Below are 16,454 nucleotides of genomic sequence, written 5' to 3'. Positions count from 1 at the left end.
CAGCTCGACAAACCTAAAATCAATGAAGACTCGCGTCAGAATCTGCGCCCAAAACGTCAACAACAGCACAGCGCTAACATTGGCGAAATAATCATGACGTCATTTCTATGTGTGCTAGAGCAGTGTTCGAGCATGCATATTCAGTCTGGGGAGATGCACCATACATGCCAGTGTTGAAGCAGGAAATGGCCTCTAACTGAAGGGAAATATGTCCTACGTTACCTCAGTTGCTTCGTACAAACCCTATAAGGTACGACATAAGGTGGAATCCCTTTTTCGCACAACGTGACACGACGAAAAACAGCTTGGGAAGGACAACCAGAGTAGGGTAGCTGTGAAATGAACAGGTTAAATACGGCGACCGATTTTGAGACCGCAGAAGAAAGTCGTGAACAATTTCAGCTGCGTTGGCGGCACAAATAATGACATCGCTAGTGTAGAAGATTTCAGTTGGCATCGAGAAGAATGGCTGGGTTAAAACAAAATAGTGCGCTGCGATTAATGAGTATATCGAAATATCTGTAGGCAAGTACATCGTGGCGTGAAGAGTCGTAAGCGCACGTCGGAAACTGTAGAATGGAGTACCATTGAAGGTAGTCTTCTGAGATGTATCACAGGGAATAGTGTGGCAAACCCAAGTGTAGCACGAGGGTACACTAAAAATCCATACGGGTTTCTGTGAAAGAAGGCGCCGAAGTTGAGAAAAATTCGTCCTGATCCGCGATTTGAAATCACAGCTAATGTCTTTCTGGGTCAGTTTGCTCAGCTGAGGAGCTATGTTTCTGATGGAGCTGTATGCGTTTCTTTGATAGCTTCGTGACACATTCGGAAATATGACAATCCTTCGATGATTGTTTGTATAATAAGGATGATGATGATGATGATTATATATTTGCATCGCTGGTGAAAGGTGGCCTTGACCAATAGTCAGCTAGCCTACTTGAGCTAATGGAGCATGCGATACACGCTTTTCATCCTAGAATTTTGTATATATTGTTACGGGGTTAAAAACAGTCAGACTTGTATTTACAGAATATTTGCAATAATTATAGCAGCTGACAAGATGGTAGCCAGCGCGCGCAACCCAGAGCGTCGTCTTCTTCCGACCAAGCTGACAGCATCTTCTTCGTCAGCGTGTCACATGACCCCCGGGGGCGGAAGCACCGGTTCGGTGCTGGTTAGGAGGCGGGCGAGTGATACAACTTAAGACGCGTGACATGGACCACGTTGGAGCTATGGTGAGCCACGGTTGGCTCAAGAGGGGCGATTTCGTACGTGACGTCAGTTACATTACGCAAGACACGGCAAGGGCCAGAGTAGCGTGAAAGTAACTTCTCCAAGAGGCCAACGCGTCGTGACGGCAACCGAAGGAGAACCAGGGTGCCCGCTGTGTAATGGACGTCACGATGGTGGGCGTCATATAAGGGGAACTGATTGTCCTGGGACTCCGCAAGTCGACGTCGGGCAATATGGCGTGCTTCTTGTGCTCTGAGTATGGCTTCACGGGTGTACTCGGACGTGGAATTCAGGCTAGCAGGCAAAATGGTGTCGAAAGGTAGCGCAGGGTCGCGGCCAAACAAGCGGAAGAACAGAGAGAAGCCAGTGGTATCATGGCGAGACGAATTATAGGCGAAAGTAACGAACGGCAGCGAAACGTCCCGGTCGCGATGGTCAGTGGAGACATCCATGGACAGCATGTTGGTAAGGGTGCGGTTAAGGCGCTCGGTTAGACCGTTCGTTTGCGGATGGTAAGCAGTAGCAAGTTTGTGTTTAGTCGCGCACGAGTGCAGAATGTCGGTGACAACTTTAGAAAGAAAGTAGAGGCCGCGGTCGGTGAGGAGCTGTCGAGGGGCGCCGTGGTGAAGGGACGTTCTCTAGGAGGAAGTCGGCGACATCGGTTGCACAGCTTGTCGGAAGAGCCCGTGTGATTGCATATCGGGTGGCGTAGTCTGTTGCTACAGCAATTCACTTGTTTCCCGAATCAGACGTAGAAAAAGGGCCTACAATATCAACACCTACACGGAAGAATGGTACTGATGGTACGTCAAGTGGTTGAAGGCGACCAACAGAGAGTGTGGTCGGCTTTTTGCGTCGTTGACAAAGGTCACACGCAGCGACATAACGGCAGATGACCAGGCGAAAAGAAGCGTCGACGAACGCGGTCATAGGTGCGTGACACGCCAAGGTGACCGGCAGTCGGGACATCATGAAGCTGTGCGAGAACAGTCTGACGCAGATGGTCAGGCACAACGAAGAGTCGCGCAGGCCATCCGAGCGCATTTTAGAGCGGTACAATATACCATCTTGGAGTTCAAACATGCGAAGGGAAGGATCGGGCGTCGTTGAAGTGAGCCGTTGAAGTAGGCGTGCCGACGTTGTTCGGCTCCAATATCGCGAAAAGCAGCCAGAGAGTGACAGGTATGCCGGCCGCAGAAACGTCAGGAGGGTCGACAGGACGGCGTGACAAGCAGTCCGCATCTTGATGTAACCGGCCGGTCTTGTATACAACTGAATAGTATTATTGAAGGCGCAGAGCCCAGCGGCCAAGGCGCCTTGAAGGATCTTTGAGGGACGAAAGCCAACACAGAGCGTGGTGATCAGTGATGACTGTGAATTGGCGGCCGTTCAATTAGGGGCGGCATTTACCCACTGCCCAAACGAGAGCCAGACACTCGCGTTCGGTGATAGAATAATTGCACTCTGCAGAGGAAAGAAGGCGGCTGGCGTAGGCAATAACACGTTCTCGCCTTTGTTGTTTCTGTGCCAACATAGCGCCAATACCGTGGCCAATGGCATCGGTACGGATTTCTGTTGGAGCTGACGCATCAAAGTGAGCGAGAAGGGGCGGGGACGTAAGCAGCCCAATCAGCTCGGTGAAAGCACCAGCTTGCTCAGGGCCCCAAATGAATGCAATGTCTTTCTTGAGGAGCTGATTGAAAGGACGCGCAACGTTCGCAAAATTTGGGACAAACCGACGGAAGTAGGAGCAAAGGCCCAAGAAGCTGCGAAGATCCTTGGCACATGTTGGCACTGCCCGTATTTTATCGGGATCAGGGTGTACACCGGAAGAATCGACAAGATGCCCGAGCACAGAGATTTCCCGACGACCGAAGTGGCACTTGGACGAATTTAGTTGTAGCACCGCCTGACGGAAAACAGATAGGATCATCGATAGGCGTTCGAAGTGTGTCGCAACAGTCGAAGAAAAAACGATCACGTCGTCCAGGTAACAGAGGCAGATGGACCAGTTGAAACCATGTAGGAGGGCGTCCAGCATTCGTTCAAAGTGGCCGGGGCATCACATAAACCTAAAGGCATCACTTCGAACTGATACAGGCCATCGGGAGTAATAAATGCTGTTTTCTCGCGGTCCATGTCGTCGAGGGCAATTTGCCAGTAGCCGGAGTGAAGGTCGATGGACGAAAAAATATTGTGCTCCATGCAGGCAATCCAGGGCATCGTCAATGCGTGGTAGCGGATAGACGTCTTTCTTTGTTACCTTGTTGAGGTGTCGATAATCGACGCAAAATCGCCAACTGTTGTCCTTCTTTTTAATTAGTACAACAGGGGATGCCCATGGGCTGCAAGAAGGTTCGATGATGTCTCGAGAAAGCATCTTGTCAACTTCGTGTTGGATGATATGTCGCTCAGTAGGCGAGACGCGGTAGGGTCGCCGGTGGATCGGTCTCGCACCACCGGTGTTTATTCGATGTTTTACGACAGATGTTTGTCCTAGGGGGCATTTTCCAAGGTCGAATATTTCGCAGTATGTGGCAAGGAGGCAACGTAGGTTTTGAGCATGCTGGGGAGGAAGGTCGGGAGCAATCATTTTTGTTAGGGCATTCAAGTTTGAAGGGACAGGGGGTGAAGCAAGAGTTGCACACGAGGAGCTGTCACAAGTTAAAGCCGAAATGTGGTAGTCTCTGGCTGGCGTTATTTGCCCCAGGGAAATTCCGCGCGGGAGTACTTGTGTACAGAGCCCAAAGTTCACAAGCGGAAGGCAGGACGTGTTGTCCAAAATGGTAACGACGGTGTGAGGAAAAGCGACGTCATGCGAGAGCAGGACATCCGGATTAGGAGATACGATGTAGTCACCGTCTAGTAAAGGTGGAACGGGGGAGACACCTATGTAGGTAACGGCACGGTGAGGGAGGCGAATATGTTCTGTGGAACATAGCCGTATCGGGGCACTATCGGGAGGGTCAATAGCAGTAGGTGGAGCGAGTTGCGCAACACCAGCAGAACAGTCTATCAAAGCGGAATGTGTAGACAGAAAGTCAAGGCCCAGGATGAGGTCATGAGGGCAGTGCTCTAGTACATAAAATAAAACAGAAGTATGATGTCCGTCGACACTCCGGTTCCACCGTCGGCGACTTGGACCACAGGCGAAGGGGCAGGAGTGAGGACTTTATTGAGACGATTCCTAAGCTGAACATTCATCACAAATACATGCGAGCCAGTGTCAATCAGAGCCGTAACAGGTACACCATCCACGTTCACGTTATTGAGGTTCCGGTGTGTGGGCAAGGTCAAAAGAGGATTTTTGCGCCGGCTCGGTTTGGCAGCATCACCTCCAGGTGCTGCACTCGTTAGTTTTCCGGAAGGGTGCGCCGGATGGAGCTAGGGGACGGGGATCGGCGAGATGGGGGCAATCGGGAGAAGCGACGACGTGCCGAAGGAGAGCGGCGAGAGGGGTGCGACGAAAAGTGTCGCCTGAATTTGCTGGCTGCGTTTGCGGGGCGAACCTAGGAGCAGCATGAGGGCCGTGGGATGGGTGGTAGGACCAGGGGGTCGAATTCCACGAAGACCGTCACCTACGTGAAATTTGGCCGATACGGACACAAGTGAAGCATATAGGCCTGTTGGCTGGAGTACGCCATTCGGCCGAGTTGCGATACCGCGTTGGGGTATTCAGGCTGCAGGTGCGTGCGACAGTGCTGGACGGAATGTAGTCAGGCCGATTAACTTAGCAGACGTTGGTCAAGCCAACGTTGGCCATTTCTTGGCGCACAATGGACTGTATCAATGAGACGGTCGCCTGGCGATTGTCGGGGCCATGGGTTGGGGTCGTGACAGGAGATGCGGCTTCTATTTCACGTCGGATGACATGGAGGATGCCGTCAGAGCGATTGGGTGTGGGCGGACTGCCGAGGTCCTTGCAGGTGGACGTAGCAGCCGTGTTGGGAAGGCGAGGAAATGGCTGGGCAATGCGGCGACTCTTGTCTTCTTCAAGCCACCGGCATTCGGTAATGATGGCTTACACAGTGGAAGAATTCTTGAAGACAAGGAGATGGATGGCGTCATCTGCTATGCCCTTAATGACATGTGCAACCTTATCAGGTTCGGACATCTTCCCATCCACTTTGCGGCACAGATCGAGCACGTCCTGGATCTACGTCAGATAGAATTCAGTGCACGTCTGGACACGCGAAGCGTGGTCTTTTTGGGCGGCGCGCTGACGTCCAACAGGCTTGCCAAACAAATCTTTGAGTTTCTGTTTACATATGTCCCAGCTGGTAAGTTCCTCCTTGTGGGTCTGAAACCAGACGCTTCCGTGCCCACGAGTTAAAATATCAAATTCGCGAGCATGATGGTCTAGTTCCAGTGGTTCCTGGTGCTCACTCACTCATATAGTTGAAGCAAGTCTTCAACATCAGTGTCGTCGGTGCCAGAGAAGGTTCCTGGCTCGCGGGGTTGTGCTAGAATGACGGTGGGCGTGGGTGCCGACGGGCCCGAAGCATCCTCGCCTTGAGCTGGCATTGTAGATACGGCCAAGGAGCGCTCGCTGCGTAAATCCGTCTTGATAATGATCCCGCAACCTCCGCCAAAAATGTGATGGGGCTAAAAACAGTCAGACTTGTATTTACAGTATATTTACAATAACTATAGCAGCTGACAAGATGGTAGCCAGTGCGCGCAACCCAGAGCGTCGACTCCTTCCGACCAAGCTGACAACATCTTCTTCGTCAGCGTGTCACAATATCTCCTTATACTATTTTTCTATTTAGTTTACCTCTAAATTTTGCTATCTACCTTGAACAGCTACCTATGCCGCTAACGCGTCGGGTCGTATCAATCTCTTCCCTGCTTCTTCTCCACCACTACTGAAAGTTTATTTTGCTCATCTTGAATGCTGACTCGTTGATGCTTTTCTGAACCTTGAATCCAAGTGCTTTTGGGAGGTCTTCGTTACCTGAGGGTCTCACTGGGGGAGTACATCCGCATTGCATTACGATGTGCTGAGTAGTTGCCGCATTTTTATGAAGCAGACAAATGCCTTATCTTGTTGCGGTGTTATGCTGTGGTATGTTTTCGCGCTTAGGTAACAAGGTAGAAACTCAAATAGCAAGGCACTTCCCTTTTTGCTATTCTAGAGATTTGTAATTTATTTCTTTACGTTCATGCCAATCTCGCTGCTCTTCTTTGTTTCCATTCTTCAAATTTGCAAAAGTGTATAAATCAATTTGAGCATTATTGAGAAAATATGGAGAAGATACGGTGGGTGCTATCTGTCTGGAGCGAGAAAGCATCGCCTGACTCATAGAGCACTTTATCAGTGAGCAGATATTAATTAAACATGAGTGCAGTCTTCCTGAAGATATACCTCGAGTAGTCAGGTGCGCAGCAATTTTGCGTGTATTCGCGGGCTTCTTTCTCGCTTGGAAAAACACTTTCATGTAGCACGTATAGAGCAATAGAAACTTCCATCTGGAGCTTTTTCTATTGATCTACATTTTTCTGATTGCCACTTTTCATCTAAATATAATATCTAAGTAGTTGAAATAAAGGGAAATGATGTATGCAGGCGGAATGCGGAAAATAATCTAATCTCAAGCGACGACAAACATTACGTAGGCTTTCTCCGGCTACGTGGCTCTTGCACATTTTTAGGTCCCTAAAATTGTTTGCTTGGTAAATATAGTAATACTTTAATAACAATGTTACAACTATGACTGATGTTCTTGTGATCATAGAGGCATTGAATTGTTATTATTCAGTCATAGGACAACAGGATTCTAACGGGCCAACGGACTTTTTATATAGTTTTCGTATGCGCTCCAAGAAACCTGCCGATGCTATTCGTCTGATGAACTCTTTCTGTCGACTGTTGCAAGCAATCTCTGATTTTACCACTGTTCATTTGCCCACTGTATAAAAACCGTCACCAGGCAGCACTGCGAAATTTTCAGCTCAGCATGCTTTGAGAAAAATCTGATCAGGCAATGCCTCAGACGCCTTAGACCAACTTTGTCCTGCTGCCAAAATGGCGTCTAGGCCACCAATAACAATGCTTATAACAGGTATCATTGTACATCTGCTGACATGAATCTTTGTTTCTGTCTGAATAAGTTACCATTTTCGCGTCCTTGTAAACCCACATGCGTTCTTTCTGTCTTTAAACCCGTCGCTCAGATGGATGACGAGGACTACCGCTTAATTTGTCTTATCTCTGCCACTTTCAACGTCTTGAATTGGCTATCCACAATGTATTGTTGCGCAGCGTAGAAAGTGGGATCGCTGCAAATCCAAATAACTTGCTTTCTGGCAACGCAGATACCACCATCTTTGTCAGCACTATGATGCAGGTTTCCACGCCGGTCACGTAAAAGGCTTGATGCTGTGTTGCGCGAGTTCAGAAAAACGTTTGACGTAATCTGTCATCGCCTCCTGCTCGAAAAGTTTGCGGACAATGGAGTTGAAACTTCTAATTCTGCTACGCAGTGGTCTCCTCAATAAGTCCGGCTTCGTGACCGTCAATGATTAACCTTCTTTTGTTAATGTGGTATCTGGTGGTGTGCCCAAGGTTATTCAATTGTCTTCCTGATTTTGATCAATGAGGTTTCCTCAGCATTCCGGAAACATTTATTTCTTCTTTATATAGAGGGCATCAAAATAGTAAAGGAGATACACAGTACTGCGTAGTTCCGGGCTCTGCTATGCGACCTATCCTCGCTCTCGAAATTGTGCCGTTTGAAAGGGCTCACTCTTAATTCATCTAAAACGAAACGAATGCGAAAAGTGTTTCGCATTCGCGCACAACCGATGTATCATGTTTCCCTATTTTCTTCATCGTCAGGCGTTGGCCAAAGCCAAGATAGTTGAAATAAGAAATAGCTGTCTACTTTTTAGATAACTTTAAGCATATCTATCCACTCCCAACACGTAGCAAAACGACGCCCTGCGCGCTCTACGGTTTAGTCGGCAGACTTACAAGACGTTTCCGCACCCCAGTTCCCCCTCCTTAAGTTATACACATCCTCATGTCTCCCATTACTTGAATACTCCTCAGTAGTGTGAAATGGCACAAGCTATTCGAATAGCATAATAATTGAGCGGCGGCAGAGCCGTTCATGACTGTATAGAAACACTGTTTTCCGACCTCGCCCATGAAGGACGGTATAAATTTGAATAATTATCCTACACTTGCGTCTTTGAATACAAATATAGTTCTGCCAACGTCCTCTTTTCGTACAAAGTCATTCATTTAATTATAAGATTCACGCATCTACTAACTTCTGTTTCACTACAGGTTCCACATAAGAATACGAGGGAACATAGACCCTTCCACATTTCTGCCTGTTTTAGCAGATACTCGCGCTTCCATGGAATGAAAAATCTTTACAACCGCCATTTTCTCATGTTTATACGATTCAAGACATTTTGTCTTCTTTCTATTAGCATCTTGTACCTTTCTGTGTCGCACTTCTTTCAAGCGGCACTCCTCTGCTGTCTTTCCATAGTCCTTCCCTCCTTGCTCATCTGTAGTCCGTTTGTGAACTGAGCATTGTTATTGTGCTGGTGCTCATTCTGTAGCTGTTGTTCCAGTTAATTCTTTTTTGTTCATCTATTTTTATCACCAGCCTTTTGGTTGTAGTCGTTTTACATTTCTGCTTTCTTGTGTGATTATTGTAAATTAATGTTATTTATTGATTGCCTATAATTATTACCACCGTTCATCCGATGATGAAAGCCATACTTCCCATGCAATTTTATTGTCACTGAACGACCGATAGTTCGGACGGTGGACGCCATTATCATATGCGCAGTGGGCTGTAAGAGCTTCCTACACTTTCAACGAACGATAGGACTAAGTGCGCGGTGAACACCGTTGTGACTGGGCTCGCAACATTTCTTGTAGAGTGCTTTCACCCTTTCCGTTCCTCTGCGCTTCCTCCTCTTTCATCGTGTGGTAGCTAACAATGTGGAAGCTCGTTAACGAGCCTGCCTTCCAACTTTCAACGTTTTCCTCGTTATCGCGTTTTCAGGATTGTGTCACAGCAATTAGGAGTTAAAAAGAAGGACAACACCAAAACATTTTATGAGTTTCGCAGCTGAGCATTTTATTCTCATCAGTTCTGAATGCTTTCCAAAGCCTTGCCCATCTTCAAAAATCGCTGGGCTGCTCGCATGATGACATCGAGAAACAGCTTGACAAAGTTCCCGCGGCTCTCAGAATCCTCCAAGGCATAGCCACTCATAACTTTGCTTAACAACTTGGATATGATCTCGGCTACCTTTTCGTTTATTTTCTTCTTGGCGTCCTCAGCGGCTTTCTTTATGTGGCCCTTGGCATCCTTGTAGGCGCCTTTCACGGTTGCCTTAACATTTTCAGTGGCATTCTTCAAAGCGTCCTTTGTTTTTTCCCATAGATCACGAAGAAAGTACTCATCACTCTGAAAAATAAAAGTACGCAGGTATTAAAGGTTGAAATGCCGCGAACCGTTGCGTAAAGGTTAGTTCCAATTCCTTCCGTCTCTTTTTAACATACATGTATTTGAAAACCAAGAGTCTCCCGTTTACTGAAGGCAGCTATGCTTAACACGTGAGAATATCAACATTCGGCTTGCGTTTAAAAAGTTTGCTTACACAACCCTAAAGATATAGCAAGTGGGAACCGAGTGTACACTTTTGCTATAAAAAAGTGCTCATTCTCATTTATTATGACGCACGATAAACAACATTTGGTGGTGCTTTTTTAGGAGCTTGTAAATTAGTCCTATTTTCTCTATTCGAAGTTATTATCTCTCTAAACCCTGCTCATATTAATTGATCAAATCACATGGAGCACTCAGTATGCGTTATGGGAGGCGTTGCACATGTTGTGCGCCGTGGAAAAACTGCAGGATTACAAATATAAGGAAGTACGCATAAACTATGCGTGTGCAATAGAGGGCACAATTTACATTATATAAATAAAGCAAACAGAGACAGGAATATACCGAGATTGAGCTCCTTCTTTTTTATCTCTACAGCCCACATTATTTCATCAGATAGTTTTTCCACACGTCCTTAGTACAAGCCTCACACAGTTCTATAAAACTAGGTGAGCAGCGAGTATTTTTCATAATGTTACTTAGCGGACCAGTAAGAGAACAGTGCGATATAAGAGAACAGGTCGGCCACCTCATTGGCCATGTCGCAACTGGCGGAACGAACAACCCAGCTTTGTGATGTGTTACTTTTTATAAAGCGAACACAACACCAAAGACACGCCCTTCTTGGGCTTCTACGGAGGTTGGATTATGGTTGCTTCTATATCACACCAGATTATGAGATTGTTCAAATTCCGTTGTGCTCTTCAAGTTCGCCGAAAATATATCGTGTATCTAGCCGCGCTTAAGGCAGCATGCGTACGTGAGACTCTGAAATCACGATGTGAGACCCACTGAGACATACTATGTCGCGCAACCTGCCGCGATCAGAAACCCGTATAACGCGGATAAGTCAAGCACGTTTTTGGGTGCGTCATATTGTCTGGGCTGGAATTCTCCGAAATAAGGTGGCCTGACAGGCTGCAGGGTTATCTGACTAAGCTAGCGCGGATGCTCGGTTGCCACAGTGAGAAGTTCGAATCCTCGCGTTTTATTTCCTAAACTCACCTCTCCCATAGCATTACATCTCCAGTCTTTCAGTGGCGCCTGACATCTACAAAAACGCTGAGAGCAAGTGGAGCTACAGTAATCCAGGTACTACAGAATTAGGAAGACCCACTAAACTACAACAAGACACTCCCTCACTAGAACAGGAACTTCGCTTCCTGGGGCAGTATCAGGCCACTCCCTCCCAAATGACTCCTTCAATTACGCAATGGCCGTCTGTCCCCAACAGCTGTGGAGCACCTCACCAAGGCGGCGGTCAGACCTGTAACGCCGAAGAGGGTGCTAAGAATCTCCTGACCTGGACAGGGCACCAATGGAAACTGACACTATCAGGCCGTCTTTAGGATATCATTGTCCTTAGTCAGGTCAGAAGAACCGGTAAAGCTTATAATGTGCTTACAAATCACCACGTCTTCATAGAGGACTACCAGATAAGAAGCAGTTCGGAGTAGGATTCCTAATCCATGAGGACATAGCTGGCAACATTGACGAATTCTACAGCATTACGGAGAGGGCAGCAGTAGTCGTAATAACGCTGAATAGGAGTATGCTGTAGTCATGGGCGACTTCAATGCAAAAGTGGGGAAAAATCAGGCTGGTGGACAAGCCATTGGCAACGGCGTCGTGAATTCTAGGAACACTCCAGGAGAGATGTTGGTAGAATTCGCGGAAATGAATAAGCTGCAAATAATGAACACCTTCTTGAGGAAGCTTTGGAACAAAAGGTGGACCTGGAAAAAATCTAATGGTGAAACAACAAATGAAAATAATTTCATACTTTCTGCCGATCCCAGCATAGTGCAGGATGTAGAAGTATTAGGTAGGGTAAAGTGGAGTGAACATAGATTAGTGAGGGGTCAGATTCACCTGAATTTCAGGAGAGAAAGGGTAAAAGTGGTCAAGCAGAAACAGGCCCATCTAGATGCTGTATGGGTAAAAGCAGACCAAGCCAGGTTGGCACTTGGAAACAAATATGCAGCCATTCAACAGACAGATGAAGCTTACGTAGAGATACTGGATGAAACGGTAACTAGGTTGGCTTCAGAAGGAGCGATTGAAACACGAAGTAAGGAACCAAGGTAACCAGTATGTTCCCAAGTAACAAAGGACTTAATAAAGAAACGACAAACAATGAAAGTGTCCAATTCAAGAGATAAGAATAAATTTGCGGAACTGCCAAAATTGATCAGCAAGGCGAAAATTAGCGATATTCTAAACTATAATGGGAGAAAGACGGAAGAAACCGTAAAAAATGGATACAGCCTGAAATCAACCAGAAAAAAACTAGGCATAGAGCAAACGAAGACGTATGCACTGAAATATCAGCCGGGTAATATCATCAGCTATCTTAAATATATAGTAAAAGCAACGGAAGAATTCTATACTGACCTCTACAGTACCCAGAGGGGTCAGGATGCCTCCATTAGAAACAGTGATGAACATGACACAGAAACTCCTCCTATAACTAACAACGAGGTCAGAAGGACCTTGAAGGGCATGAAACGATGAAGAGTGGCAGGAGACGATGAATAACAGTTCATTTAATCAAAGATGGAGGAGTCGTAATGCTTCGAAAACTGGCGACTCTTGATACGAAGTGTCCATCGACTGCAAGGGTCCAAGAAAACTGGAAGAATGCGAAGATTATACTAGCCCACAAACAGGGAGACGTTAAAGAATTGAAAAACTAGAGCTCCTTCAGCTTACATACAACATTAAATAAAATATTCAACAAGATAATCTCCAATACAATAAGTGCAAGACTGGAATTTAGTCAACGAAAGCAACAGGCCGGTTTCAGGAAGGGATAGTCTACAATAGATTGCATCCATGTGATATATCAGGTAATCGAGAAATCTGCAGAGCACAGTCAGCCTCTCTATATGGCTTTCATTGATTACGTAAATGAATTTTATTCAGCAGTGATACCAGCAGTCATAGAGGAATACGTAATCAAGGAGCACAGGCCGCTTACGTAAACCTATTGGAAAATATCTACACAGATTCCACAGCTACCTCAACTGTGCACAACAAAAGTAGGAGGATACCTACAAAGAGAGGGGTTAGACAAGGAGACATCTCTTCAATGCTATTCACTGGGTGCTTGGAAGAAGTATTCAAGCTATTAAACTGGGGAGGCTGAGAAGTAAGAATGGACGACGAATATTTTAGCAACGTTTGGTTTGCGGACGATATTTGTGTGTTCAGAAACACTGGAGACGAGTTACAACAAATGATTGAGGATCTTAACATGGGGTTTAAGAATAATTTGCAGAAGACAAAGCTAATCATGAATAGCCGGGGAAGGGAACAATAGTTCTGAATCGCCAGTCAGCCTGTAGATTCTGTGAAGGAGTACGTTTACCTATGTCAATTAGTGACACGGAACCTGACCTTGAGAACGAAATTCACAGTAGAATAATAATAGGTTGGAGCACATGCGGCCGACATTGTCAGCTCCTGACTTGGAGCTTTGCATTATCATTGAAAAAGAAGATGTACAACCAGTGCTAATATATAGGGCAAAATCTTGGAGACGGAGAAAGAAGGTTGAGAACAAGTTAAGGACTGCACAAACAGCGATGGAACAAAGAATGCTAGGCATAACGTTAAGAGACAGAAAGAGAGTGGTGTAGGTGCGAGAGAAAATGGGAATAACCAGTATTCTAATTGATGTTAAGAGAAAGAAATGGAGTGTGGCAGGTCATGTTATGCGTAGGTTAGATAACGGATTAGGGTTACAGAATGGGTGCCAAGGGAAGGGCAGCGCTGTCCAGGACGACAGAAGGCTAAGTGGTACGATGAAATTAGGAAATTCGCTGGTCTAGTTGCAATCCGTTGGCGCACGACAAATGTAATTGGGCAGTTCAGGGAGAGGCCTTTGCCCTGCAGTAGATATAAAATAATCTGATGATGATGATGATGTAGCGCACAGGTCAGTTATGAACAAAGCTACTTATTTCCGAGCATATATTCGCCCATAATCCTTTAGGCGACTCCTAAAGGAGTGGCAGTTTCTCTTTTATCAGGTGTACTATAGAGCCATTGCGACTGTGCCACTGCGAAAAAGCAGTCCACATATTGTTATATACGGGTAGAGAGACCCTACTGCACCTAACGTAATTCATTTAGCCATACAAGAACGCATAAATAGATTTCGCACAGCTATTGCACTTTGTGACCTCGCACAATACCTCTTCATGGATACACCACACACGCTTCTTTAGTGATCACGTTTTCTAAACATTCTAAAGTTTGTATTGCCTAATATTGTTATCAGAACGTGTCAAATAGTCTGTAGAGATACATATTATACGCTTCCTGAAGGTTGTCAGTGTTCTGCTCTTGGTGTAACACGACTGCGACAATTGAAAGGCATAGAGCCGTTCTTGTGCGCTTTCAGAAATAAATGAAATGAAATGAAATAATAGAGTTCATAAAAGTAACTATGAAATGTGCTAATTTGTTTTAAGAAGCATACGTCCAGTATCTGACCCAAGCCTTATTTGATTAGATAGAGACTGCCCCAGTAGCCTCAATAGGTGGTATTCATAGTATGATGTCTGCATCGTGCTGCATGGCCTCTAATTATTTGCAGTGCATGCACTCAGCATAACTATAGTCTTCGAGATTAGTTTCCGTTACTCGGAAGGGGCCGTTGCTGGAGTAGTCATGTGGACTCCCCCTATACCGTGCATTTTACCGCCTTTTGTAGACAGACTATTACAGCTCTTAGTAGAACTAAATGCCAGCTATTCCCGGAAAAAATATATATTTCACCTCCTGAATTTGACGTTAGTTCTTCTACGCACCTCAGAATTAATAGCTTCGTCCGCAGCTAGGGTCTGGGCCACTTCTTGCAGGATCTCACCCACATGAACAGCATCCTGAGCGGCACATTCGGCCGCCCTGTCCAATGTTGTGTCAAGGTTAGACCCTTCTTGGGGAATTGTGTTTGCGTCCGCTGAAATGGCACGAACAGGAGTTTCTGTTAGAGCTTCTCTCACAAATTACTTGTAAGAAATATATGTAGTACATTTTAAAACGCTGCGTGTGTTGGCGAGCAAAATGTTGGCATGTAAGCAAAATTTGGTTCGCCGATGGTGTTCGCGTGTAAAGTAACATGTGAGGTGACCCACAGCAAATTATGGATCAGCATCTCTCAAATCTCTAACTGTGTAGTTCATAAAGATCTGCTTACGAGTTTCAGTACATATATATATATATATATATATATATATATATATATATATATTACCCTTTGAACGAAGCAAGATTTACATATGTGTCGTCTTGTCTCTTGAAACTGACGCCGGTTGATTTAGATAACAAAAATGAACATATGTGTAAACACAAGGCACTCTCAAGTCAAACTTGGTAGCCTGCTATTCACCTTGAAAGTGAAAATGGATAATCGGCGCATGCGAACACAGATTAAACTTTGGCTTTCAAACCTTCAAGATAACAAAGATGTGTAGCTGTTGTATAAACCTTCTTTGTGGGTATAAGATCGCTTCATTTACTGTTTCTTAATTTAGAAAGGTTCATTTCTGTGCAATGAATTTGATATATTTAATTTAGTTTGTTCTTTAGTGGAATAACTATTTATACGTACCCGTAAAGGCGACGAGGACCACGAGACAAATGGCTGCCGAAATGTGCCTCATGACGTCTGTGAGAAATGTAAAAACATTGTAGCTATCTGCGGCGGGTTCTCATATTTATGCGCAAATACACGTCTAAAGTGTTATAAACCGTAGCTATTCTTTCAGAACCATTCTCTCAAGCAAAGAAACTTCAAAGTATAGCTGTGCATTTACCTTGAAATGAAATATTGTTGACCTAATTTTAAGTACACGGCCAATATGTAGTAACCTTCCAGCACAGCCTGAAACAATCTACTTATTTACTGAGAGGCTTCTTTATTCTCATATTAGTTCACTGTGAACCTAACGCTAATTCGTACACCAAATTTTAGTTTCAGTTAGGTTGACCGCGTCACACGTTGGACATCAAGGAAGCAGCTTTGTATAAGAAAGACTTGCACCACTTTGCAAAAGTATACTCCCTTATATTCATCTTTATTTAATAATGTGAAAGGAAAGAGAACTGTATTTCATATAGGTCTTATTCCATTGCTTTTTATATTTGTAAACGGGAATGGTTCTCAGATTACGAAAGGAACTGAAGCACAGCACATGTAAGTCAACTTACCAAAATCAGGAGCCCCAGGGTATTTGTCAGCTTGTATCGAGCGAAATGTGAATAAGCTGCCTTAACACTGCGGTTTTTATACCTTGGAATCTTGATGAGCCGTTCTTTTTGTCCTTTATGAAGAGATATGTTCCTCCCACAAGATAAACGGTCGTGGAAATGCACGTGTAGAGACCTAGATACCACAGTTATCTCGAGTGCGGCCGTCAGAGGTATTGTTCGTTGCACAGATTTTAGTTAATGACGAGATTCTTCTCATGCCGTGCGCTACAATCTCAGATACAGCCTCTTATTGAATGATTGTTCGCCTCAAGTCTAGCTGGATCGCAGAATGCTTTGGAGCTTGTTACTACGCAATGC

General features: G+C 45.4%; 1 protein-coding gene across 1 annotated transcript; it reads right to left on the bottom strand.

Annotated features, from left to right (window-relative positions):
- Positions 1 to 9,315: 9,315 nt before the first annotated feature.
- Positions 9,316 to 16,188, bottom strand: LOC126540474 (uncharacterized). The gene is made up of 4 exons (XM_050187292.3): positions 16,095 to 16,188; positions 15,496 to 15,552; positions 14,693 to 14,844; positions 9,316 to 9,674 (listed from the first exon to the last, which is right to left on the bottom strand). The coding sequence occupies exons 2-4, from the start codon at positions 15,545 to 15,547 to the stop codon at positions 9,351 to 9,353; spliced, it is 528 nt and encodes a 175-aa protein (XP_050043249.1). The 5' UTR covers positions 15,548 to 15,552; positions 16,095 to 16,188; the 3' UTR covers positions 9,316 to 9,350.
- Positions 16,189 to 16,454: the final 266 nt, after the last annotated feature.

The sequence above is a fragment of the Dermacentor andersoni genome, chromosome 2, assembly GCF_023375885.2.
Source record: "Dermacentor andersoni chromosome 2, qqDerAnde1_hic_scaffold, whole genome shotgun sequence".
Classification (NCBI taxonomy): Eukaryota; Metazoa; Arthropoda; class Arachnida; order Ixodida; family Ixodidae; genus Dermacentor; species Dermacentor andersoni.
This window is presented reverse-complemented; position numbering and strand designations above follow the sequence as displayed.

Bases quoted from the DNA above. Each gene is read 5' to 3' on its own strand.
- LOC126540474 (XM_050187292.3), bottom strand. From the start codon at position 15,547: ATGAGGCACATTTCGGCAGCCATTTGTCTCGTGGTCCTCGTCGCCTTT. The intron at 14,845-15,495 runs GTACGTATAAAT...GTGCCATTTCAG, and splicing joins GGTCCTCGTCGCCTTTACGG to CGGACGCAAACACAATTCCC. The intron at 9,675-14,692 runs GTGCGTAGAAGA...TTTATTTTTCAG, and splicing joins ACGAAGCTATTAATTCTGAG to AGTGATGAGTACTTTCTTCG.